The 26,389-nt window shown below is 50.4% G+C and overlaps 1 protein-coding gene and 1 pseudogene across 2 annotated transcripts; one reads left to right on the top strand and one right to left on the bottom strand.

Annotated features, from left to right (window-relative positions):
* Positions 1 to 3,125: 3,125 nt before the first annotated feature.
* LOC148222488 (uncharacterized) lies at positions 3,126 to 15,360 on the bottom strand (annotated as a pseudogene). Its single transcript, XR_015806052.1, has 7 exons — positions 14,988 to 15,360; positions 8,705 to 8,756; positions 8,268 to 8,393; positions 6,676 to 6,779; positions 5,881 to 5,985; positions 5,567 to 5,633; positions 3,126 to 5,153 (listed from the first exon to the last, which is right to left on the bottom strand). The product of XR_015806052.1 is annotated as an uncharacterized LOC148222488 (transcript).
* GATA2 (GATA binding protein 2) lies at positions 13,648 to 25,812 on the top strand. The gene is made up of 6 exons (XM_088171452.1): positions 13,648 to 14,066; positions 14,608 to 15,095; positions 15,787 to 16,386; positions 19,063 to 19,208; positions 22,181 to 22,306; positions 23,144 to 25,812. Exons 2-6 carry the CDS (start codon positions 14,867 to 14,869, stop codon positions 23,441 to 23,443), a joined length of 1,401 nt encoding a protein of 466 aa, XP_088027578.1. The 5' UTR covers positions 13,648 to 14,066; positions 14,608 to 14,866; the 3' UTR covers positions 23,444 to 25,812.
* Positions 25,813 to 26,389: the final 577 nt, after the last annotated feature.

Below are 26,389 nucleotides of genomic sequence, written 5' to 3'. Positions count from 1 at the left end.
CAGAGCAGCCCCTGCTTCCCACAGTATCACCTAGCAGGATTGCTTAGCACTGGGCAACAAAATTGAAGGAAAGCCCTTTTAAATCAAGTTCACACTTTACATCAAGAAAGGTTAGTCTTCCACCCCCCAGATAATGGATACAGATGTTACACTGATGCCACATTTGATTTCAGCCAAAAAGCCAAGAGAGTTTAAAACATTAATTCATCTCAAACTGTAAGCAAAGCTTATTCTCACTAATCTCAATAATTACTTGACTTCTCCCACATCACAAGGAACAGCCATACAATGGCAAGCTTTCCTTCCTCCATAGGACCCTGCTCAGGGCAGGGATCAGAGATTTGCAAGAAATTCCCTCTTTAAAGAGACATTGCTAGGGTTGCTAAACTGAATTCAACAGGATTACTTAGGACTCAAAGCAAGATTGGGACCCAAACTCTTCCCATTCAAGACCAACATATTTGATCCAAGAGCATCAGGGCTGTTGGTGTCACTATAAGACCAGAAACATACAAAGTCATGGGGGATCAGTAGGGCTTAAATCCCTCTAAAATGCCACAAGATCTTTTCAGGCATACAATGAGGACAAGGATAAATTAAGCATCTCCAGCATATCAAGTGAACAATTAGCAGAAAAAAGCTACCCATGAGGGTCTGATGGAACAGAGCAAGGAGATTTTCTTCCCAGACATGTCTGCTAGAAACAGCCTGAAACATTTCCATTTCTGTTGCCTTTTAATAGCAAGGTCAGCTCCTTTCTTCCTACCCTGACATCCTCCATCAGGGCCTCTTTCTGGGAACTCACAGCAATGCACCAGATGTCACTGAGAGACAGAAAAACAACCAGAGGCCAAACTGGGGCATTTCACCATGGCCCTGAGTGAACCACGTGGCATTTGGCTCACTGGGGAGGGGAGCAGAGAGCACCCCCTTGGTGGCACTGCCAAGCCTCCCAAGCCCCTGGGGCTGGAGGGAGCCCCTTTCTCCCAGCATGAGCAGCGACTCGGCTCCTGGAAAAAAGCCAGCAGCCCCACAGCCTCCAGGCTCCCCCCAGCACTAACTGGCCACTGGAAATAATCTAAATATTCGCAGCCCAAAAGGCGACCTGTTTGTTTTCCCCATTTTTGCTGAGTTTGAACAGCACTCAGCGTGGTACCCAGCAGTTCCAGTTCCCAGAAGCCCCAGTGGACACCAGCACACAAACATCCCCACTTTCTGGAGGACAGGAATGCTCACAGTCACAGTCCCTCCATAACACCCACACTACCAGCACCGGGACAGCTCAGCCCATACCTGTCACAGCAGCTGCTATCACAAGAGAGCCACAGCTGTGAGAAAAGACCAACACCACTGCCTCAAGAAGAGGGTGCTAATACTGTACTCAAGGAAATGTGGTTTTTTTTAGCTGAAGGACACAATTACTCCCAGATTTCTAAAGGCTTTCTCAGGACTACAAACCTCAGGTATGCAACCACCATGGCAGCTGCTGACCAGGAGGGCAAGGATGAAGTAGGGGAGAAAAGATATCACAAGACTTAAAAAAGAAACCCACCTGTGTTTGGTGATGTGCTAAATTCCTCCTTGAAATATTTAGCTCAGGACATATTTCCAGCCTTCTTCTCTTTCATCCAAACCTTGAGACTAAAAATACATCCACCTTAAAAAAACCCCAAATCACCAAACATCCAAATCCCAGGACCCAAAGTTTAAAAGTATGTAGTTTTGTATTAGCCCTAAAAATGCAGCCATCTGCTCTGCTCTCCCCTCAAAGGAGCAGAAGGCAGCAGAGAGCAAAGGAAGAGAAAGGAAAGGTGTAGGTGTGGGCTTTTATGGGTGCACAGGTGCCCTGAGTTAATGGGTGCCCAGCTGGGGAAGCCACCTTGGCATCCACCTGCCAGGTGTGCTGCTGGGACCAGGGGCTGCTCCCTGTTTCCAGAAGGTGGGCATGGCTCTGGCAACTGCTGTGCAACACCTGCCTGCAAACAATTTACTGAAAGCACCCTTGGGCATGTGGCAACCTCTGGCAACACCTCTTTGTCCTCACCCAGGCTGGGGGAAGCTGAGGCAGTGGGGGAACAGAGGGTCAGGATGGATTTGGCTTTGCCAACACCAGCCCCTGTCTCCCAGTCCCATTGCAGGTGTAGATCATCTCCAGGGAATTCACCATCCTTGCTAAACCCCCCATCTGGCCCCTCCTGAGCTGCTCCAACAGCATGGCTGGGGCCCCTGGGACACCCTTGTGGGGCTTCCTGGGGGGAGGGATGGGGAAAATAAGGAAAAAAAAAAAATCTTCCATCCTTTTGCCACCCTCAAGCTTCTGCCCATTTCCACATATTTCCAGAGTGTCTATTTTTCCACATTAAAGGGAGCTGGAATAAATGTCACATTGCAGCATATATCTGTGAACAAAGCCACAAGTGTGAATGGCCACATGCACAAATTCTCTCCCCTGATTTCCCAGGTTTTCAGGAGTGACCTTGGAAAAAGAGTGAGTTGTAGTTCTTCATGGCATGGGTGATAACATGTTTGTCACCATTCAAACTGTCTGAAAGCTGCCCATGTTTTATTTTATTGTCTTTCGAGGTGTCACCAAGACCCGGTTGAATTACGTTGCCAACTCCTTCATAAAAAAAGAAAAGTGACTTCTCTTTCCCGCAGAGATCAGAGCTCATGGGAGCCACTCAGATGTGTATAACTTTTTTTTTTCTTCCCTGCAAGCGTGCAATAGCTAGAACTTGCAGGTGAAAGGTTTTGGGAACCTACTTGCACTACTAAATAAGAATGTTTGATCACCGCAGAAAGAAGCAGAAGCAGATGAGTGTTCAAGCCCGCAGCGAGATTGTATTAATTATTATGATCTGGTGCAGAATTGAGCGGTGCCGTCCCGGGGCGCCCCTGCGGTACCCCCGTGGGGACCAGCACGGCTTGTGCCTCGCTCCCGCCCCGCGGGGCCGGGGGATGCTGAGCGGGGGATGCTGAGCGGAGGGTGCTGAGCAGAGGGTGCTGAGCCGAAGGTGCTGAGCAGAGGGTGCTGAGCAGAGGGTGCTGAGCCGAAGGTGCTGAGCGGTGCCGGCGCCGGGACCCGCGGCTGTCCCGGCTCCCCGCTCTCACCCGCCGCTGCCAGAAGGTGCCGCCGTCCGCCTGTGAATCGCTCCCAGCCCAATTAGGCGGCAGGTATCGGCTGCAATCACGGCTGCTGATAGAGATAAATGGGGAAAGCACTATCTGCCCAACAATAGTGGGGGGTTTTTTAAAGGGGAAAAGAAAAAAAAGAGAGAGAGAGAAAAAAAGAGAGAGAAAAAAAAACAATTGAACTTTTCATCAGCTGCTAATCATGATTTTTTTATTGCTTTGCTTAGCATTTTCTGGGGAATAAAACCTCGGAGGAGCCCAGTCTTTTGTGGAAAATGAAAGGGCATATAAAAAAATGAATGTACATGGATTCTAAATATTTCAGGTTGTATGACTTTGTGTTTGACCTTAGCAGAAGATGAACTAATCCTGCAATATAATAGACTTTCATAGAGATATGGAAAATGGCTGCTTTTTTATCTCAGTTGCCATGGGAACCATCAGAGAGAAGGCCTAGCTGAGATGCAATAGAAGGTTATTAAATGTGTGCTTGTGTATATTGGAAAAATACAGCTTTTTGTCATCTTGTGTCACTCATAGGTCTTTAATGCGTAATGTTTAGGTTATTAATAAACTAACACAGGTCCATTTTTTACAGAGAACAACTGTGAATGCAGCCATACAAAATTAGTACAAGTTGAACATTTGCAAAACTCTAAAGTGCGGGCAGGGGCTGCTGCTTGCCGGCAATATCCCATGAAAGTTTCTCTCTCTTTCCAGGCAGGGACGAGATGAGCTTTGCTGGACAGGTAGAGAGAACCAAGAGACTGTGGGTGTCCTGTCCCCATCCCAGAATCTTGCTGTCCCCCTGGCCTGGGGGGTCCAGGGCAGTGCTAGTGATATGTGATATGCTGCAGTCGTGCAGATTAAAATGTTTCCTTGTCTGGCTCCTGGGCACAAGCTCAGGTATTACCAGAGGAGAGAAGGGTTGGGTGAGCCAAAGGGACATCTGTCCCTGGCTCTGGGTTGGGGGATCTCCTGTTCTGGAGCTGGGGGCTGCACACTCAGATTGAGGGGCATTTACTGTTATATAGAGAGGTTTTGAAAGGGGAAAAAAAAAAAAAAAAAAAAAAAAAAAAAAGAGGAAAAAAAAGACAGAATAAGAAACAAGAAAAAGAAAGAGAGAAAGAGAGATCAAATACTGCCCTGAGCTGGAAGGGTCAGACTTCACACTAACTCTAGGAGCAAATAACTCCCTTTCTGTAAGGTTTTTTTCCATCCCTCAGAATCACCAATTGCTTCCCAAATCCGGGCTGCCTCAGGTGCCCTGTTCTGCCTGTGGCTGGGAGGTGCAGGAATCACCCAACACTGACAGTGAGGGCTGGAAGCCAGCCCAGCCCGTGGAGGACTCAAGGGACTGGCAGGGCTCCATGGCCAGGGTTTGGGGGGGACGAGCTGGGGGAGCACTGGGAGTTTTTACTAGATTGACCCAGCTGGACCCTGAACTGCTGAGGGCTGGGGCACGACTGGGACACAACTGAACCTGAACATGGCTTTCTGGGTGGGGACAGAGGTACTGCCACACACTTCATCACTCCTGGGGCAGTGGCTGCCTGTGGATGCAGGTGAAGGTGGCTGTGGGTGCAGGAGTTGAGTATGAGTGCGAGCAGGTGCCTGAGGTGCCCAGGATGATGTTCACAACTCTTCTCCCTTCCCTGCAAATCCACCAGTAGCTCAGCAGAGCAACCCCGAATTTCCAAGCATGCTGTGTGGCAGCACCCTGCACGGTGAGCTGTTGTCCCACCCTGCTCCCCTGGATCGAGGATGGGCAGGGGACCCTCTTGTCACTCCACGGAATCCACAGCAAAGACCTGCGTGTGCCAAGAGCCTCAGGGGTGTCCCAGGCCCGGCTGGGGGCAACCCTCGTGCACAGCAGCCCCGCATCCATGCATACTAAGTAAAGCAAGGAATACATAGATTTTGCCTATCTGCCGATCAAACGCGGAGATCTGCTCTGGTAAATGATGCATTAGATGCGGTGGCTGTATTTGTTGTGTGAGTTTTGAAAGGGTTCCGATAATCTGGAAGCGAGAGATAAGGAACACCATTTATTCAGCAGCACTTTGGAACCAATTTTCAACCCTGTTCAACCCCATTCTCCAGCAGCCTCCAGGAGCCCAGGAGATAAGGATTGGGCTATTCATTATCTTCACAAGGAACAAAGATTAGCTAGCAGAGATGAAAAATTACCCCTGGATAGTAATAATAAGGAAGCGAACCTGGAGAGCTGCTGAGCCTATATTCTCCTTGCTGCTGGTGCTGCTTCTTCTCTTTTAAAATTCTCTCCCTCTTTTTTTTGTTGAATCAATATTGAAAAGGTTGGGGGTTTTAATTTTTTTCTCTTTTTCTTCTTTTTTTTTCTTTTTTTTTTTTAATGGGGGAGGAAATCTTCCCCCACTGTCTATCATATTTTTCAATATGATATGGTTGTTACCGTGAAAGAGAGCAGAGCACGGTCCCCCTTCCTCCCAGACTTTCAGATGACATCTTTAGTACGAAAGCTTAACAGGAAAGAAAAACATCCTTCTCTTCCAGCGGGCATGAGGGGGAAATCCTGACTCCCTGCCTCTCCGACCCCCAATGTCTCTGGTGGCACGGTGACCCGGGCTGTCCCGGGACAGCGCGGCTGGGGAGCAGGCACAGCGCGGCGAGGCTCGGGTGGGCACTGCTCCGGTCTGAGCCCCCTGAGCCCCCGGCTCGCACATCCCCGTCTGACCCCGCTTTGGGAAAAATCTGCAACCTTCAAACCCCACTTTTCCCGTAGTTTTTCCGCCTGAGCGACAGTTCCTCGTTTTGGAGTCGTTCCGTGCGGGGCGATCCCAGGACGCGGCTGCCGGCAGCGTCTCCCTCTTCCTGGGCACAAGGGAAAAAAGAAGGGATATATGTATGTATGTATTTTAATACCACATTCTTTTGTATTTTTCCCCTGCATAAATCTGGTGATGTATCTTCTCTCAGAGGATGAAGGGTAATATAGGAGGAGTAATTAAAACACTTACTTTGGAAATGGGCTGCGTGGGGCTGATAAGAATTATCTGCCGCATATCAAGGACCCTTTTTCCCCCGAACCATATCACAAAGACAGACAGAAAATGCCAGCAGAATAGGATCCCCCCCCTCCTTTTCCCTGCTCACATTTTTACCTCCATTATGATGATAATTCCTCTCCCGCGAAACTTTTCTCCTTCCCTTCCCGAACCGTATTTCGTTCCCCCACCTCCCGCAGGGCCGCCACCGGACGGTCCGGCCTTTGTTTCTGTATTAATATGGTTTCCCTGCAGCCTCGGGCGGGGGTCCCGCCTGTCCCCCCTCTGGAGAATCGCGCCGCGCCCCCCGAGCCGCCTCGACGCGGCCCCGGTGCCCCGCACCCCATGCTGGCAGCGGGCGCTGGGCGAGGGAAGCCCCCAGCCCCGCTCACACCGGCACCGGCTGGAAAATACCCGGCAGGTGAGCACTGCCAAGCCAGGGCTGGGGCGCGCAAACATTTCCGAAAACATTCGTTCTGGCTGGATTTCTTAGTGCTCTACGAAATACGTATTTTACCGTCTCTTTCCTAGCTATAACAACGACTCGTCGCGTAATATCTGCTTGTGCCTCTTCCAGCTTCTCCGCTGCCTCACTTAGGTGCAGGTGCATAGCCTGAAAGGCTGAATTTGGAAGGGAAAGGTGTGAGAAGAAACATGAGGTTATACAAAAACCAGGCTGGTGAATGTGGAAAAAAAATTCCAAGACTCCCAAAGCATTTCCTTCATTAGAGAGGGAAAGAAAATTAACACGACTAGAAGTAATTTATAGGAATAATTGATCCTACGAAGCGGCTCCCCCCAGCCCACTTTCCTTGGGATCAGAGGAAGAAGCGAGAGGCTCGGGAGAGGCTGTGGCTGCGGCGCCCGCCGAGCCGGAGCCCGGTTTCCCAGAGCCTGGGATGCGAGTGCGTGTTGTTGGTATAATATCAATTCATTTAAAATATGAAAGTCAAGTCGCGTAGACTGTGACAGCAACCGTAACAAAAGGTGCAAGCAACAGACAATGTGATGTGCTTGTACAGATATTGTAATGATGCAAATGAAGTGGAGGGGACGAGCTGCCGTATTATGTACATAAATACACAGTGGCTCGCTGTGCCATCCGTGAATGCAGGAGAGTGAGAGAGAGAAGGGGAGGGAAAGAAGGGAGAGAGGAAAGGAGAGGGAGGGAGGAGGGAGGAAGGGAAGGGGGGAAGGAGGGAAGGGAGGAAAAAAAAAGGGCTCAGCTCGAAAGTGCTGCCAGTTTTGAGCAGCGTGCGCGGCGGCAGCCCCTCCGCCGGGCTGCGCGCACCCTCCGCCCGCGGCAGACGCGCCGCTCCCGTGGCGGGCAGGCGGGGAGGCTCCGGCGGCCGGACCCCTCCCAGCCCGCGGAGCGGCCCCGCGAGCAGCAGAACTGACGCTTCCTATGCACCGTGCGGAGAAGTGAAAGAAAAACGAGGACAGGCGAGAGGCAAGGTAAGGGACCGCGGCAGCGCGGCTCTGCTCGGCCCTGCCGGCACTGAGGTGCGGGTCCCGTTGCAGGAGCGCTTCTCTAGGGGAGGTTTTCCCCGGGGACAAATCTGGCAGGGTTTGTAAAGAACGAAAAAATGTCCCCAGTACGGCCAGACCTCCCGGGCTGCCGTCTCCCAGCCGGCCGGGCTGAGCCCGGTGCAGCGGCCCGGGGGCACCGCGGGGCTCCCCCGGCTCTGCCCGGCGGCGGGGCTCTCCCCGCTCCGCACCCCGCGGGGAGCGGGGCCGCCAGGCCATGGTTGGATCTGAGGTTGGTTGTTTTGATTTTTTTTTTTTTCTTTCCCATTGTCACTGGGGTGATTATTTAAATCTCCATCTTGGAAAGTTGCATTTCACCCAGGGCGGCCAGGCAGAGATTTCCCGGAGACGGGGTGTGCAGAGAGCCCTGCGTCCCCTCCCCGCAGCTACATCCTATCTCCTCTCTCTCTTTGTTAGCAGATTTGGGCATTAAAAAAAAAAAAAAAAAAAGATGCGAGGGTTTGTTCTGCCCCGAAAGCCGGCAGGGCCCGGCCCCGCTCTCTCTGCACCTGCCTGCCGGGGAGTCCTCCCGTCCCAGTCCCGTGCGGCAGCTTTACGGGGCTTTGCATGATTTAAAATTACCCAGGCACATCGGGGACACGGCCGCTCCTCTCCGCCGACTCTTTCACCCCTTCGCCTTTTTTTTCTTCTGTTTTTGTATGTGCAAAGTTCCCCTCTTTATCCTCCTTTTGCTTTGGGGTGCTCAGGCTGGAAGGCAAGAAAAAAAAATAAAGAGAAGCGTCCAGGAGCGAAGCCTGCCTGGATTTGATGCGATTTCAATAAGAAAAGCGATTTCACTAAGGGGGTACGAGTTTCGGTCGCGGGGATTGTTCTTCCCCGGCGCAAGGAGCATCTTTATTAAACGCAAATATTTTTTCCTTGGAAGTCAAAGCTCCGGCCTGGCTCAGCCCCGCGGCTCGCAGGGGCACCATCGCTGCCGGGCGTGAGTCGAGTCCCGTTCACCGTGCCGGGTCGGTCTCTCCCCAGCAAAGTTTTGCCTGAGGAGAAACAAATCAAACCTGAGGAGTCGGCCTCGTTCCTCCCTCCTACTACAGCTGCTCCCGAAATAACCTTGAAAGAAAAAAAATACATAAAATTAAAGAGAGATCCTGCAAACGAAATCTTTCCTGGCAGCGCCTGAAAAAGAAAATTATGCCTTTTTCTGGATTAAGCTGCGCGTGTGCAACCTCTCCCTTCCCCATGCACGCATTTCTCTTCGGGAACTTACACAAAAGGTGGTTTTGTGGGCAGGCTGGGGTCTGCTTGAGGCTTTTCCTCCCATTTATTTTGCAGCCTAGCGAGCTGGGGGGCTGCGGGCACCAGGCAAATTGCAGATAAAGCGCAGGTGAAGGCGTGTGCGGGAGCGTGTCGGGAGCGAGACTGGGACCGAGGGTTCCCACGGTGGGGTACATACCCCGCAGAAATCCTCTGCGGGATGGGGGATAGCGTATTTACAAGAACAAGTAAAATATTATTTTTTCCGTGATTTATTCCCCTAGCCGTATCTCTCGTGCTTTTCTTTTTTTTCTTTTTGTTTGTTTATTTATTTTTTTTTTAATTTTTGCTTTTCCTTAATGCAGTTTAAGTAAGGGTCCTGTGGTTACGAGGTAACCGTGTCACTTTATAACTCTATCAGGAGCCATTAATAAGTACTAGTAACGCAGGACGGGTGAGCCGGGGGAGAAGAAAAAGCAAAGCGGAGACAAGACCAGAGGGCAGAAAATACCGAGGTTGTTTTTTTTTTCCCTTCAGGCAGAAAGCAAGAACTTTCTCTCCCCCAAAAAAGCCAAGGAAATAAACCGGAGACGGGTGGGGGGCTGCTCGCAGGGACCGCTGGCTGGGGCTGCTACCTGCGGGAGCCGCTGGCAGAGCTGTCCGGTCCCCAACCCTCAGTGGGGCGGGGGGCCGGGGCGGGTCACCCACCGCAGACCCTCCCAGCCCCCTCCCCGCCGGCAAGCTGCCGCTTTCCCCAGCTCGCCCGGGTCTCGCACATCGCCCGCCGGCACCGGGAGTGCCGCGGCCCCGTGCGGTGCTAAGCACTGAGCGCTTCTCTCCCTCTTCTTTCTTTTCACGGAGTTTTCCTGCCCTCCCTGCTTGCGCCTGTGGGTTGCACCTCGGGGAGGCAGCGGGGCAGTGCTGCACGGGAGGTCTCGACCCCCAGGTCTCCCTTCACCCGGAGACAGTGTGGCCCTCGGAGGGCGGCCGGGGGCACCCCAGGAAGGGGTGTCTGGAGGAACGTGCCCTGGGGTCTGCGGGTTCTTCTCAGGTACAATTTTTCCCAGATCCAAACACCCAGAATGAAGAGGGAAAAAAGAGGAAGAATCCTCTCTCCGGACATGTAAATAAATGGTCCGTGTGCGGCGCCGGCTTATTTGTTTTCTGCCTTCTCCTCTGCCCAAGAATAGGTGTCAACTCCATCACATGGCACTACTAACTGTTGCTAAAACATGTTGTCGTTTCCCCCCCTCCCTTAACGATATGACATCACTTGTCAATCAAATCAAAATAACCAGTTGTGCTTCCAGATCTGGGAAAGCTCCCTTATTAGAAGAGAAAAATAAATTGCAACAGCAATAATAAAAAGAAAGTTAACAAAACGGAGGTGGTAGTGCCTGGGGGAAGAAGGGGGGAAAGAAGGTAAAAAGGGATTGGCAGGCGTGGGGTGAAGGTGTGGGACCCGGCCGGACCCTCTCCCGGGAAGCTTTGGCAGAAAATTGAGGGAAGAGCTGCTTAACCAGCCGTGTGAGCGGCGGGCTGCGGAGCGGAGCTAAGCTGCTCGACTCCAGCAGCCAGCGCAGTTCGCTGCTGCTCCCGGTGGGTGAATTAATTCAATTAAAAACCTCAGCCGTGCCGCCGAGGCGTTGAGCGGCGGAGACCAGAGCCGGCACCCGGTTCACTAGAACCAGGCAGCGGGAATGGGACACGTCAGGGATTTTAAAAAAATAAAATATATATATAATATTAAATAGAACAAAATAAACCAACATACTGCGAGCTGGCCGTCTAGGAAGTCTCCCAGCTCAGCCGGTCTCTCAGCAGAAATCTTTCATCCCTGCTGGAGGGGTCATTTATTTTACAAAGGGTTTTAATGGGAGGGGTTGCAGAAAGCGAGAGGTGGGTGCGAGGAGAGGCGCCGGCCGCAGGAGGAGGGCACCCGGCGGCGGAGAGTTGGTAGCCGGACCCCCGGGCCGGAGGTGGGGCGGGCGCCGGGGAAGCCGGTCCCGAGGCGGCGCGGCCCGAGCCGCCGCCGCCACCCGCTCGCCGCTTTTGTTTTCCTTCGCCTGCCGGGCCTCGGGTAACCCGAGACGGGGGCTTCAGGGAGCCTTGGCCGGGCAGCGCCGGGGTCTGCCTCGCCATAAATCAAGCCGACTGATTAATCTTTACAATTTGTCTTTTAAAACAAACACGAACGAATTATCAGCTCGTTAACTGCGATTTTATCACCTGCCTAAAACAAACAGCCCACCCCATTCTCCCCCCAAAAAAATCCCCCCAAAATCGCGTCCCCGTGCTGATGGCAGGAGGGCAGTAATTAAAACATCCAAATTAATTAATAAGCTTGTAGCGAGCAGCTGGATTTCGCTGGCGGTCGGGAGCGGGAGCCGGCGAGGCCCGGGTGATCCCGGCTGACCGCCGCCCTGCTCCACCGGCCGGGAATCTCCGGGCACGGCGTACCCCGGCCCCGGCCGCCTCCGGCGGTGGGTAGAATGAGGCGTCCAGGGGATTTACCTGCAACGGCCCGAGTCTATTTTATAATCACCTTTCTTTCAAAACATTAAAAAACCCATTTACGGGTGATACTTGGGTGATTTTAGTGCATGTAGAAAGAAATCGCTTCGGAGGGAGAAGCCGGATTTGTGGAAAGCTATCTTGGTTTTCTCTCTGCCTTTTAACTTTCCCTTTTTAATATATATATTTTTTTTTTAATTTTTGTTTTGTTTCCCTTTCCTTCCGGGCACCACCGGACTAAGGCTCCCGGGCACGCTCCGCAGAGCGGGGGGCATTTGCCCTCCCGAACCCCGGCCCCTGTCCCACCAAGTCCGGCCCAGTGCCTGTCCCCGGCCTGCCCGGACCAACCAGCCCGTCCCGGGAGAAGTCGGCTCCACCGCCCCTTCCGCGCCCGGCAGCCGCCGGAGGAGCAGCTGCCCGGCCCCACCGCTGGCGACCCCCCCGCAGCGGCAGGAGGGGGCGAGGGGCGCCGCGGTCCCGGCGCCACCGCGCAGCCCCGAGGTCAGGGGGCCGGGAGGAGCGGGACACCCGGGCTTTGGGTGGAGGAGGCGTCAGAGGAGAGCATGCGGAGGGGGAGGGGGGGGAAGCGTAATCGCCTCCCCCTGTCCCAACCTTTACCTTCCCCCAGTATGGCCCCAGCTCCCCCGCCCCGCCGGGCTGAGCTGGGGGTTCCCCCCGGGGGGCTGCATTGAGGGTCCCCTAGGGGAAGGTTACAGGGGGACAGCGAGAGGTGGTGGTGGGGAGAGGAGTGGAGTAAGAGACGGAGCCCCATGTCGCTCCGACCAGACGTGCTCCGCAGCGAGGAAAAGGAGTTTTATTATTATTATTACTGTCATTATTATTATTATTATTGTTATTATTATTTTTCAAAAGTTCATTTCCTGGCGAATTTGGCAGTGACGGGTGACGTCAGAGCCCCGGCGTCGTAGTGACTGGGGCGGTCGGGCCGGGGGAGGCCGGCTCCAGCTCCCAACCCCCAGCGCTGCCCGCCGCGGGGGCGGCCCCCGGGGGCAGCAGCAGCAGCAGCATCCTCGGGGCCGCCCCGCTCCCCCCGCCCGCAGCCCCCCGTGGGGCCCGGTGCGAGCCCGCACGGCCCCGGCCGCTCCCGCGCCCCCTGCCCCGGCCGCGCCGTCGGGCTGGAGCCGCGGCCGCTGCCCGGAGAGTGGAGGGGCTGCTCCCTGACGCCCTTGCCCCAATCCCCGGGTAGGAGCAGTGTCCTCGCCCCGCGTAGGAAAGTTGAAGGATTGCGATCACCGTTTCCCTTTTTCCCCGAAAGCAGCGGTTGAGGAACGGGGCAGGAGCGCCTGGGAAATGGGACCTGCAGCAAAGTCCGGCCGCGCTCCGGGGAGTTGTTTGTGCCTTTCCCATTATTATTATTTTCCGCCCCAAAGGCGGGCCGGTTTATCCGCACCTTCGCGGGTGGCGAAGCCAGACCGGCGCCCCGGCTGCTGCCGCTGAACTGCACCACAAACTCCGCAGAAAACGCCTGTTGATTCGGGATGCACCTCCGCTCCCCGCTCCAAAGCACACGAGTATTTGCAAATATTAAAACTGTGCTGTTTGGTTTTTGTTATTAATTATTTTAAGAAAAAAGTGTGAGATTGGGGGAAAAAGAAGTGTTAGCGATGTCGCAGCGGTCCCACCGGGAAGGCTGTACCCCGTCCCAGCGTCCTTGTGCCCCGGCCCGGCTCTGCTCGGCTCCCTGGGCCCAGGGTCGCCAGCCAACCCCGGCCCTGGTCTGGTCCGAGCACTACGGGCCGGAGGGCGGGCAGGGACGGACCCTGCCCTGCAGCCGGCTCGGTGCGGCGCCGCTGTCCGGGCCCTGCTCGTCCCGTCGGTCTCCGGGGTCGGCTCGCAGCCTCGCAATTATTTGTTTTTAATTATTTTTTTCCCCGATCCAGACAGTTATTTCAATCTAATGTGGCCAGGCTGAGGTTTCTCCCGCTCCCGGCTGCGCGCTGCTTTGCCTGATTTAAGTGATTTTAGCATCTTTATCTCCCCGGTGCCGGTTTCCAGCCCCGGGCATCCCGGCGGCGGCGCTGAAAGTCACGGCTTGGTGGCGGGGCAGCACCCGGCGGAGTCGGCCCCATCGTCGAGCCCTTCCCGCACTCCATCTCCGTTCGCCCCCCCCCCTCCCCACTCCGCATCCCCGCACTCCCCGGCGGGACCCCCTCTATTCTGCCATCCCCGCCCCGCAGGGGCGTGCAGAGCCCGGGCGGGGAAAGCCCCCACGGCGCTGCCGGGCGAGATGCTGCGAGTAGGGGAAGAGGGGCGGAGGAGGGGGTCTGCCGCTCCCCCCCCCCCAGGCAGGCTCCGTTTGGGGCCGGGGGTGCGGTTGGGGGCGGTGTGGGGCGGCGGGATTGGCTGGCCCGGCCGCCGGCCCTGCGCGCCCCGGCCCGTCTGCGGCGCCGCGGCCAGCTGGCGCCAGCGCTCATATAGGATGCGCGGGGATGGGACCGAGTCGGCCAGAGCAGCGGCTTTGCCATCTGAGTAACACCCTCCATCCAACCTCCTCTGCTCCTCCCGCGCTCGCTCTGCCTTTCCCCCCTCCTCTCCCTCTTCGCTTTTTAAATTCCCCCTCCGTTCTCCCCCTCTTTGCTGCACTCGCATCCTCCACGCCGGCATTCATCGCCACCCAGCCTCCCGCGCCGGGTAAGTGTGGGGCGCGGGGGGGTCGCCGCGCCACTGCCAGGGCGCACTCGCTGCTTTCTCTAAACACCCTTCTCTCCACTCTTCTTCTCTACCCCCTCCCTATTTCTCCCCCTCCTTTTTCTTTTGTGTCAGTTGGAGTTCTTGGTAGAACTACGCTATATTAGTTCTGCCGTTCTTCCTTTTTCACCCCGCTTTTGAAGCCAGCTGGAAAAACTCCTATTGACGTTTCTAGCGAGGGGGGCAGAACGAAGCTTTTTTTCTTTTTTTTTTTCTTTTTTTCCTTTCTTTTTGCCTCCTTTTTTCCTTTTTGCTTTTAGTTAAGAGTTTGAAATGGATCTCTGTTTATTTTGTGGGGAAATGAGCAAGGAGAGAGAGCAAGGCAAGGAGTTTTGGGGACAGGATATTTTTGGAAGGGAGGAGGGGCTCTGCTTCCCCCTCCCCATCCATGTACCTCCGGGAAAAGAAGCCGGCCGGGAGCCGGCCCGTCGAGCAGCGCACCCAGGACTGCGGAGCTGCTAAACCCTCCCGTCTCTCCCTACAGGTGCTGCCCTGGCGCTTCCCCGGACCTGCCTCCTCTCCCCGCCTGTTGACAGAGGGACACGCTGACTTCAGGGGTCCTCTCTCAAGCCTCAGAGGGCGCGCTCCAGTCACCCGGCGGTTTTCTTTCTAAGAAAAGCCACTCCGATCTCTCAAAACCCACCAGGCATCGTCAAAAGCGACCCCCCGAGCAGCACTCCCCGCCCCCACCGAGCGCCGCTCGCTCCTGGCCTGGGGGTGGGTGAGAGGGGAGGCCCAAGGCCATGGAGGTGGCCACGGATCAGCCTCGTTGGATGGCCCACCACGCCGTGCTCAACGGGCAGCACCCCGATAGCCACCACCCCGGGCTGGCTCACAACTACATGGAACCAGCGCAGCTCCTACCTCCGGATGAAGTCGACGTCTTCTTCAATCACCTGGACTCCCAGGGCAACCCTTACTACGCCAATTCCGCCCATGCCCGGGCCAGAGTCTCCTACAGCCAGGCACACGGTAAATCAGCACCCCGGCCCCTTCCCCGCTGCCTCGGCAGCTCCGTACGAGCCGCGGGTGTCCTGCGCGGGGGTGAGAAGTTGCACTCGGGGCCGCTTCGGTGTGTCGGAGCCGGGCAAAAGGAGATCGAAAACAGGATAGACAGGCAGGCACGGGTGGATTTTAACCCTAGGGATAACCAAGGACTAGCGGAGGGGAGGGAAAGAAAGGGGGGAGGTGAGAGAGGAAGGGGAAACAGTGTGCGCACGGGCCAAAAACCTTCTCAGACACGGCTACTTCCCGGATGCAAAATACAAACCGATTCAAACCGGCGATGGATTTTATCTGGGGGTGTTTTTAGGAACCGAAGAGAGAGCTTTACGGCAGCTCAGAAAAATAAAGCAGAAAGGGGTTTGCTTGCATTTTCCCAGGAATGGGGTGGGAGGAAAGGGATTGTCTGAGTCCCCCTTCTGCTCCCCTTGCTCCTTCTGGCCGGGCTGGCTGGTATCTCCCTCACATGGGACAGGGCGAAGGGGCTGCTGGACCAGCCTAGCTGCTGGTCCCCGGGTTGTGAAGCCTCTCTCAGTGGCCGCCTGTTCTCTGTCGCTCGCAGACCGAGGAGCTGCCCAATCTCGGGGAGCTGGGGTCTTCCCCGAGCCTCTCCGGGCTGAGCCGCCCCATACTGACCCCAAACGCTCTTGTGTTTCTACAGCCCGCCTGACCGGGAGTCAAATGTGCCGGCCTCATCTTATCCACAGCCCCGGGATCCCTTGGCTGGACAGCAGCAAGGCGGCACTGTCTGCCCATCACCACAACCCTTGGACCGTCAGCCCCTTCACCAAGACACCCCTTCACCCCTCGGCGGCCGGAGCGCCTGGGGCCATCTCGGTGTACCCGGGCAGCAGCACCTCCAGCACCGCCTCCGTGTCTTCGCTCACACCGGCCTCGCACTCCGGCTCTCACCTCTTCGGCTTCCCCCCGACCCCTCCCAAGGAAGTGTCCCCAGACCCCAACTCCACCAGCGCCGCCTCCCCTTCTTCCTCCGCCGGGGCTCGGCAGGAGGACAAAGACAGCATCAAGTACCAAGTGTCGCTGTCGGAGGGCATGAAGATGGAGAGCGCCAGCCCGCTCAGAAGCAGCCTCACCAGCATGGGGGCCCAGCCCTCTACCCACCACCCCATCCCCACCTATCCCTCCTACGTGCCGGCAGCCCACGACTACAGCAGCAGCCTCTTCCACCCGGGCAGCTTTCTGGGGGGCCCCGCGTCCAGCTTCACCCCCAAGCCGCGGAGCAAGGCCAGGTCCTGTTCGGGTAAGTGTCACAGCCCGTGGCCTTCCCGCAGGGTCCCGGCTGGAGGGGCCGCGCTCCCGGGGCTTCGCGCGGGTGCTGGGTGGCTGCGCCGGCTGTTGGGTGAGGGCGCGGGCTGCTGCGAGGCTGGGTGCTTGTGTTGGCCCTCTTCAGGACAGAGGGACCCGTGACCGCTTGGTTCTGCTTTTCTGGGTTTTTAAAAGTAGGAGATGGAGCTTGGACTGGGCTCCTTTGGGTGCCAATGCAACCAGGCACTGGCCACTGGGTGCTCGAAGGGGCCGCGGGGCACGGGACCAGGGCAGTCTGAGCCAGCAGACCGCGTTGTACAAAGAGGGATTTATATGGAGAAAGAAACCCGAACCCTTTTCATCGGAGAAAAGCAGGCCTCAGGCTCCCGAGGGGCTCAGGCTCGACCCTGCTCCCTCAAGCCAGGGAAACCCCCATGGATGACACATGGGGACTTTCCAGGGATAGGTATTTCTCCCTCCATAATTTCCACGTCTCTCCATTAACACCACCCAAAGCCCCAGTGCAAGATGAAAGCGAAACTTCCCTGGCCTGTCCCCTTCAGATCGCAAAGGGCCTTTTTCCCTTCGCATTTTACAAGAGCAAAAGTTCAAATGTAGTTTACATACCAGTGCAAAAGATTAAGGTGTCTAGTCACTGCTAACTTACTCCAACCTAACTTTAAGTAGAAAATACTCCTCTCCTCTTTATTTTTACCCTGAATTAGACATACCTCTGCTTCCAAAGGACTGCCTGTAGATCTTTCCAATGTTCACAACCCTTCCTTGCATTTCTTCTAAAAGTGCAGTCTTAAATCTGTAAATCAGTCTATGAACAAAGTTTTGACCCCACTTTGAAATCACAGTAGTTATACAGCTAGACACAAATTATGAGAATTTATGTAATTCTACTGACTTTCTTGGTTTAATATTCTCACCAATGGAAGCAAATTAACTGTAATATATTGGGGCTGAATTTGGACAGCCCTTTAAAAATAAATGGCCCTATAGGCATTTGCATATGTATTCCATTGAACATATTTGCTTATGAATACACTACATGTTTTTATTTAAGTAGACAATAATTTAGAAATGTGATCTTTAATGAGTTTTGCAACAAAAATACCAGCTATTTTACAAGCTCATCAGTACTGTTTCAAATGATTCCTCGGAGGGGAAAAATATTTCTCTGCTGTTACTTCCAGGCAGTTGCTACTATGTGTATGCATTTTTAGGTAGCTCATAGAAAAGAAACTACAGGCAATGGGTAGCCCAAACCTCCTGAGTTTGGAAACAGGTTCAAGATCCAGGTCTCTAAAGACAGAGAGATCCTGAGTGGCTTTTTAAAAAATTTTTGTCCCATAGCTGCCGATGATTTTTAGATGAGGGAAGCAAGGACCTTTTTTCTTTTGTTTTATGGTTGCTTCTTTTTTTTTTTTTTTTTTTTCCTTGTAAGGGAGCTCCCAGTGCAAGGAACTGGGGAAAGTTCGTGACCACTCAGTGTTTTTGTAGGAAAACTAAGACTCACGACAGGACGACTCCTGCAGCTTCCTGCCCTAGGAGGGACAAAAGCTACAAATGCAGTGCCGCAGAGCTCCCCTCATTTCTCACTCTAGACTGTGTTGTTTAAAAGCTACCCACTCCCTAGATTAAAGCAGACACAAGCCCCGCTGAACTCAACATGGCCTGCTTCAGTTATTAGCAAAAGGAATTTTCTTTCCAGTTAAATACTGTAGGATTTGCATGAACGGTATTAAGAGAGATTTCTATATTAAGCAGACGTGCCCTCAAACCATCCAAGGCAAATGAACTTTTAGCAGGAAGCTTTCTGATGCAGAAACAGATATCTAGGGGTTACATGTTGTGTTTTATTTAATGCAGCCATTCTACAGTGCCATGTTTACCACATTGTACTAAAACTAATAATGAAGGTAAACTGCTCCCTACCAAATGCAAACTGGATTGTTGAAAAATCACAGTAACAGAAAAGCATTAAAGCCTGTTTTTACAGTAATGCCTAGTGAAACTGAACTTTCTCAAAGAACAGCGTTAACAGCATTTTAATGCCTTTAGAACAAAAATCATAACTGAGACCCTGGTATTCTCTATCCATTCCCAGCCTGCTCGGCTCTACTTTCTCATACTGTAGCATTTGCAACAAAAAAGAAAGTGCAGAATTGGAGGTCTTTTTGCTTAGATTTATTTCTAGAAAACTTCTTCCTCTGACTCTCTCTTTAACGTGTTGTGTGTTTACAGGTGTGTGTGTTTGTGTGCACGTGTACGGGTGTTTTTGTGGCAAGGGAACACAGGATTTCACCACCGGAGTGCAATAGATCTGGGAGGGGAGCGGTGCCCAGTGAAGACTGAGGGAGGGAGTTCTCCTTGCTGAAACGATAACTTCCATCTGACACAATAAGTGTCACTCTTTCTCACTTTGCAGAGAGTGCTGCCTATTCCTGATCATGACACAAAATACTCACTGGAGCCGGGGAGTTCTTGAAACACTGAACTCCTTGCTGCCTGTACTGTAGATGTCACTGCTGTCTGGTTGTGCTTAATTAACAGAATTAACACACTGTTTTGACTTCTGAAAAACGCATAAAGGACAATGCAAAAAGACCTTGTGAATTTGTTTTTAAAGAAAGAAACCTGTTTTCTTTGTGTTTCCATTTAGAAGGCAGAGAGTGTGTGAACTGTGGAGCCACTGCTACCCCTCTCTGGAGAAGAGACGGCACCGGGCATTACCTGTGTAACGCCTGCGGGCTCTACCACAAAATGAACGGTCAAAACCGACCTCTCATTAAACCTAAGCGAAGGCTGGTAGGTGTCTTGATTTCTCCTGGGTTTGGGGATAAATAAGGCAACGGGACCACACACAGGCAAAGTCAGTCGTGCCTGCTCTCTGCTCAGCCCCTGCATGGAGCCGAGCTGTACTGTACACGGGGGTCAGTCACGGCGAGGTCACTGCTGTGCCTTGGGGCACATCTCCCCCTCCGCCCCCATCCCGGCAGGACCACCGAGCCTGCCTCTGTCCCCAGCCTCCCCGTGCTCACAATGCGGGCGGGATATCTGTGTCCTTCTCCCCATTTGTCCTCAGATGACAGCTTTTAATTTAATTCCTCGTTTACTTGGCCTCTTGGGACCGTTTGGGCACACACTGGGAGCGAAAGGGTTATGAGCATGAATGTCCTCCACCATGTACTAAAAAAAAGTTCCAGCTCCAGAAAAGCAAAACAAATCAGATGAGTCAAAGCTACTGCTCCCTACTTGAAAATTATTTGTATAAAAGCCATGAAGTAATTTTCACTCTTATATTCTCTGGCAATATTAATATTGGTTCCCTCCCCAGACAATCCCCTACTGTTAAAAAAAAATCCTATTATTTTTCCATGGAGTCACCTATACTTTGTATTTTCATTTGACTGATGAAAAAAAAAAGTCCTTTCTAAGCTCCTGGTAGTAGTTTCCTATCCGGATATCTGTACGTTAAAGATAATGAAACTTTGTGTATCTGTTTCCTGACTCTAAAAGCTTTAGAGAGTTTCTATAGGCAAGCCTTGCCAGTCATGCTTGCTGTTTTGAAATTTCTAATACACTCTACTCCACAAATAATGCGTAAAATGCTAAGAATAATAAATATATTTTTTTGAGCTTTGTGATTTATGGTGCCTAAGTCTCCTAGCTATTCGTGGGCAAATATCAATGAGGTTTAGAGAGCAGAAAATTGGCATTACTGTTCTAACACTGGGATGGGATATAGAAGATTTCTGTCCTGAGTCAGTATTTCAGCTATGCAAGCTTCTTAATGACTTGCCTTCTAAAGTGACTGACATATAGAAAAATGTTAAGACAACAGTGTAACATTATCGTCTCTCAAGCTCAAGTGCTTTCCAGACTGAATGGGACAGGCCATAGAGTTAAGCAGCATAGCTGAGTATCAGTAAGCCATCTCAAATATGCAAACATAGGTCTCCACCTTCAGTGTGCTGGGAGACTGTTATACTTAGCTCACTGTGCCGGATTTGGGGGGCACTAGAGAGGTTTTCTTTTAGTGTTTAGATGTTTAAATGTTTTGTTTGAATTGATTTACAGCTTTGTTTATTGCCCCTTTTTCCACTGTAGTTTGCTTGTTTGTGGGGGAGAGGAGGTGGTCATCTTTGGGAATTTGTTCATCTGCCATGCAATAGCAAAGTGATCGTATTAATAATGTCAGCGTTTGGACGTCTGGCATTAATTGTGTTTGGGTTGCATGAGTGCATTTGCAGTAGGGGGTACCCCCTTTTTCTGCCTTTGGCCTGTTCTCACAGGCGAGTAAGGCACTGAAATATACGAGTCTCCGAGGGCCTGATTCTTGCCTAGAGCTGCTGAGCCGTCCATCAGCTTTGGGAAAGTTACAGAGGGCCATGGCATAAATCAGGAGCAAGTGAGAACAGAACCCTGTGCTCCTCTTTGGTGAGCGGGCAGAGCTGTGCTTCCAGCGGCGCCTGCTCCCCACTGGGGCTGGCAGGCAGGGAAGCACACGGAGTGCTCCGGGAATCCCACTGCCCTGAGACTGGCTCTGTGCTCACAGAGATGCCCTGTGCATTGCTGTGAGCTCTGCTGCTGCTTCACCCCATGGCTCTCCACGGCTAATTGCAGAAATGTCCAGGGAGCAAGGCCGCCAGGGAACGATCACGATTGATACGCTTTAGGAAGTAAACTCCAATTTAATTTAAGAAAATACTGAGTCCTCAGCATTAATTCAGTAGCACAAAATGGACTTGGTGTTTTAACCACTTCTAGAGGCAGGGCTGAAGGTTTCTAATACAAAACAATTTTCCAAAACACGGGGTGCAGTTAGTGTGTCCATAATATTTTATATGTCACTGTCCATGCACAAAGGACACTTTATTGTGGGGTCTGCTAGACAAGGGCCCGTCTAGGAATCACGGGCGCCTCTTGTTCTACTTTTCCTGTTCTTGTTTTGGGAGGTGGGTGAATGTTTGGGCTTTTTTCTTTCCCCTCACCTTGGCTTCAGCAGAACAATAGTTTTAGGAAAGGGTGGTGGATTTTTGGTGGTTTTGTTTAATTTTAAGACAGTTGTTTGAGGGCTTGTCAGCCAAGGAACTAAGTAGGGACAGAGGCGGCAGACGGGGTCAGCAGAATCATTGCTGCAAGGCATGAAATTTGGTTTGCTAAATATTTAAAGAAAGTTGGAGCCGGTTTTGTTTTCTCCCTTTCACTTGTAAATGCAAACTGGATTGTCAGTGATGGCTCTGATAAATACTGCACCCAGCTAAGTAATGTGGTTCATTTTCTTTTGTGCCCACCGTTCAAGGGCCAGAGTAGGGGTAAAAATCACATTCTTAAAGATTCCCTGCTTTGAAACCTCCATTTCCAAACCCAGTCCCAAGAGTGGAACAGCCTAAATTGGTCATTAAAAAAAAAGGTAAATGCATTTTCTTGATGCATTCTAGAATCCTGCAAAGGGAAAATTTGAAAAAGTCAAGATTATTTTTAACCCCTCTAAAATTTTTGTTTGTGGAATCAAGAGATTCATTGTTTCTCTCCTTACTTCCCTTGCACACAGAGTGCTATGGGGCTTGAAAGTTTGCATAGGAGAATATTTAAATTTAAACAAAACCATAACGTCCATAAAACTGAAAACTGACAGCGGCTTTCCTCCAGCCCTGATGCTCTGCAAAATCTTAGTAACAAGTTCTCCCTAAACTAAACATTGAGTCCAATTTGACCTTTCTTACGATCTCCCTGCACCTGGTGATATGTTTTAATTTTCTTTTTCTTTTGGTTAGTCAGCGGCCAGGAGAGCAGGGACTTGTTGTGCCAACTGTCAGACAACCACCACGACCTTATGGCGACGCAATGCAAACGGGGACCCAGTTTGTAATGCCTGCGGACTCTACTATAAATTGCACAATGTGAGTATTTACTCATCTCATGTGTCGCTGCTTGCCTGGTGTGGATTGATGTCTTAACTGCATGGTGCACACTGGGCTTTTATTGGTTTCAGGGGTTTGGTTGTTGTTTTATTCCTTCCCCGTCTCTAAGGTTCCCCTGGGAAGTGACAGCCGTTCTTTGTCAGCATAGTGATGCTAAGTTCAGTGACATTACAATGTATTAGCTTGGCTTCTAACGCTTGGGCAAACCAGGCAAAACAGAGCTGCCACACTTGGTTTTAACTAAGTGGGTTTTGTGTGCCGTTTCCCTCCAGAAACAGAGGCCATTTGGGATGGGCTCTGTGCAAAAATTAATCCTGATGGGCTATTTTCATTTTGAATTCATTTTTGTAAAAAAACAATTGTATCTAAGGCTTTGTTGTATTATTTCATTTTATTTTTAAAGAATTGATCCTAAGCAGGAACACTTGATACTTTGGAACGTTATTTACACTGTAGGTAACAGAGGTTACTGGTACAAGATTGCTCATGTCTCAGGACTGAATCTGGGTCAGCATGTGCCTCCCAGTTTGATCTTCTATTAGGAAATTAATGAGGACTGAGGGTAAGCCTACGGGAAAGAGAGTAATCAGCTGCCAAATTCAGTTCAATTTGTTTTTCATGTCTAGGGTTTTTTTTGTGTGTGTGGTTTTATTAAACAAATCAATATAAACAAGTTCTGCAGAGAGAAACACCATTTATTTTGGCCAGAAAAAGGTCTCCATCCAGGAAAAACACATGGGGGCTGTCCAAATATTTTCATTTTTGCACAATAAGGTCATTTTGTCTGCATGAGCCTGATTTTCTCATTTCTTGCAGGTGAACAGGCCTCTGACCATGAAAAAGGAAGGAATTCAGACCAGGAATAGGAAAATGTCCAACAAATCAAAGAAAAGCAAGAAAGGCTCTGAGTGTTTTGAGGAACTGTCCAAGTGCATGCAGGAGAAGTCGTCTCCCTTCAGCGCTGCTGCCCTTGCCAGTCACATGGCACCCATGGGGCATTTGCCCCCTTTCAGCCACTCTGGACACATCCTACCAACACCTACCCCCATCCACCCATCTTCCAGCATCTCATTTGGACACCCACACCCATCCAGCATGGTTACAGCCATGGGATAAAACCTGATGACCAAGAGACCCATCCAGATAATAAGAACATGGGACTTTGCCTAAGATGACACCAAGTAAGACAATGTTCTGCCAAGAGGAGAATGTAGGGATGGCAAAAGGAGACCTTTGCTCCCATGTGGTTTAACTCCTAATGCTGGACTAAAACCTTGCAAATGATGGGTCTTCTGCAGAAATGTGTAGTGGTGCCTGTAATGCACTTTGCCCCCTCAGGTATAAGAAAAAGGAACTCACCTGTTTGATACTTAATGGTCCAGCAGGAAGTAAAAGATGGCAGAAGCTGAAGGAGAAGGCTTGGAACTGGCTTTCCTTTCTCTCTTTGTTATTACTGTGAATATTGTAAAGAGATATAAGCAGCCTCCCAGGATGGAATTGGCTCACTGGAAGCCAGACATGCTGGATTTCTATTGCGGACTTCGTTTGGGATAGGGAAAAAAAGAAGAAAAAAAAAGCCAAAAAAAAAAGAAAAGGAAGAAAAAGGAAAAAAAAAAGAAAGAAAAGGGCATCTTTATTAAACTGTAATTTTTAAAATCAGACACAAAGTCATATTTATTTTGTTTTCCACAAAAAGCCTCAACCCCTCTGATTGCATGTTTTTGTGCTGTCATTTGCAATGGCTACCCTGTAAGAAAAGCTGCCTTCAAAACAAGGAGAGGGGAAATGTACTCAACAGCCCTCTTGGATTGGCTCCATCTATCTTCCATACCAAAGTTACTAGGAAGGGGGAAAAGATTGCGAGGGCGAGGAACAAAGCAAAAATGTAGCTGTAATATGGGATTTTAATATGCCCAATATGGTGATTATTTTGACACAATTCTTTCATTCTTCTCCCTAACATGAAAGATTTATTTTTAAAAAGAGCCCCTCTCCCAACTACCCTACGGTTCCTCAAACCAGACAACTTAGGTCAGACAAACTGTTGGGGAAAAAACTTTGGGGAAGGCAATCCTGCACTAGCAAGGGGTGATAGCTGCAACACGATTCTGGTAAATGCCTGTAGAAGTTCTAGCACAGCCAAAACTATAATGGGGCACAAAAACCATCCTGCTTGCAGACTTTAGAGGTTGAAGCATTTTGTTCTGTTGTGTTGGCAGCTGTCGCTTAAAAATGCAGATTAGCTGCTTGGGTAAACTTTGGGCAGTGTGGCCACCACATCCACATGCAGCCAGTGCTGTCTCAGTGCTGCATCCAGGCCCCGGGAAGGGCAGAAATGAGGCTGAGATCACTGGAGAGGGGAAAAAGAGACAATCAGTTGGAGCTTCACACATCCGTCAAATGCCAGACACAGAGACAGCTGAGGGAAAGCATCGTTCTAAGGGGAACGTCTGTTTTCTGTAGCGGATTTTATATGAAAAAAAAAAAAAAAAGAAAAAGAAGAAGAACAAAAAAATGAATTAAAATCTCCCGTTATTAAACCTTATTGTACGTAAATGACCGAAAACAAAGCTATTGCCAATGTGAAGTGTATTCTATTGATTGTTATGATCTGATGCCTCTCGTGAACACAAGCTCCAGTATAACATACAGTGTACATATTTAGGTATACTTCTGATGAAAATGCCCCAATGAACAGAGGGGTTTGATAATGTAAACCATGTAAGCTTAACTCTGTGACAAGCTTTTTATTTTATTTTTTTAAATTTTAACTATTTTGTTGTTGGGTTTTTCTTTTTTTTTTTTTTTTTTTTTTTTGGATCAAGCCAAATTGTATCTTTACTGCAAAAGTCCTGCTTTAAAGAAAAAACCAGAATGAAACAAAAAATGGATGTATGTAAATTTTTTTAAAACCTGTAATTCTAGTATTTTATAATTAAGAACCAAGCAGCCATGAAAATCCTGCTTTCCTCCTTTTTTTTTGGTCTGCGTAGGCATATAGGTGCACTTTGTAAAGAAGTGGAAATAAATGGGAAACTAAATTGGTTGGGAGAAATCATAAGAATTTTTAATCTACTGAGGTAAAAAATTAGGTCCTTTTTACTTTTTACCTTTTACAATGGTACAGTTGTACATTATTTGTACCCAACTCAAATTTCTGTAGGATTTGGGCAGAGGGAAAGGGATGTGGGTGAAAGACAGGGATTACTGATACAGTTGACAAAGTGCAATATATTGTCAGTCACTGCAGCATAGACAACGGCAGTTGAGATTTAAATTATTTTGTACTTGTATCAGCATAAAAAAATTCTTCAGTATTTTCTGTTTTTATTTTAATTTTTATTTTGCTTATTTTTGGATTAGTGAACTAAATTATTGTTAATTATGTACAACATGTTTATATATTGTCTGTAAAAAGTGTATGCTTTCCTCATATTCCTCCAAGGTGAATATTGCTAAGAATAATAAATACCTTTTTTGTGAAACTACTTGTGCCCCGCTTCATGTCATAAAAGCTGCTTTTAGTAGGGAGAGAGGAAAAATTATCGGCATTGTTGCCAGTAAAATTATTAGCTTATACTTTATGCAGAGCAGTCTATTGATATTTTGAAAACCTAACAGGCTAGGACGAAAAAAGGTGGTTAAGGAATGATTTAGTATTAGAAGCACAGGTACAAAAGCTCATTCTCCAGTGTTGTTTTGGGGTGACGAGGTCATGCAGTTAAGTGTGCCTAAGTTTCTAAGCTAGTTTAAATTTCGAGGCAGCAGCCACATTGTAGCTGATGAACTGTGGTTTCTTTTGAAAATTTTTCGGTGTTGATTCTTTTATTAAAGTGTTTGGAGAAATACTTTTACATTTAAAACACACTCTAAAAATACTGTAAACGTAGAAAAGTGGCCAGCTGCTTAACGGATTTCAAGGCAGGACCTGGATTAGACCAGGGAAAGTTCTCCAAAGGAGAACTCTCCACCTGGAAACCTGTTTCTTGCCATTTGTAATTATCAGTGCCGTGAAGGGAGCAAAGGGGGATGGCCAGCCTGGAGCTGCTCAGCGCTGCCCTG

Source organism: Sturnus vulgaris, chromosome 11 (assembly GCF_052056855.1).
Source record: "Sturnus vulgaris isolate bStuVul1 chromosome 11, bStuVul1.hap1, whole genome shotgun sequence".
Taxonomy (NCBI): Eukaryota; Metazoa; Chordata; class Aves; order Passeriformes; family Sturnidae; genus Sturnus; species Sturnus vulgaris.
The sequence above is the reverse complement of the archived record's forward strand: the minus strand, read 5'-3'. Positions and strand labels throughout refer to the sequence as shown.

Bases quoted from the DNA above. Each gene is read 5' to 3' on its own strand.
- GATA2 (XM_088171452.1), top strand. From the start codon at position 14,867: ATGGAGGTGGCCACGGATCAGCCTCGTTGGATGGCCCACCACGCCGTG. The intron at 19,209-22,180 runs GTAGGTGTCTTG...TCTTTTGGTTAG, and splicing joins TTAAACCTAAGCGAAGGCTG to TCAGCGGCCAGGAGAGCAGG. The intron at 22,307-23,143 runs GTGAGTATTTAC...CATTTCTTGCAG, and splicing joins TCTACTATAAATTGCACAAT to GTGAACAGGCCTCTGACCAT.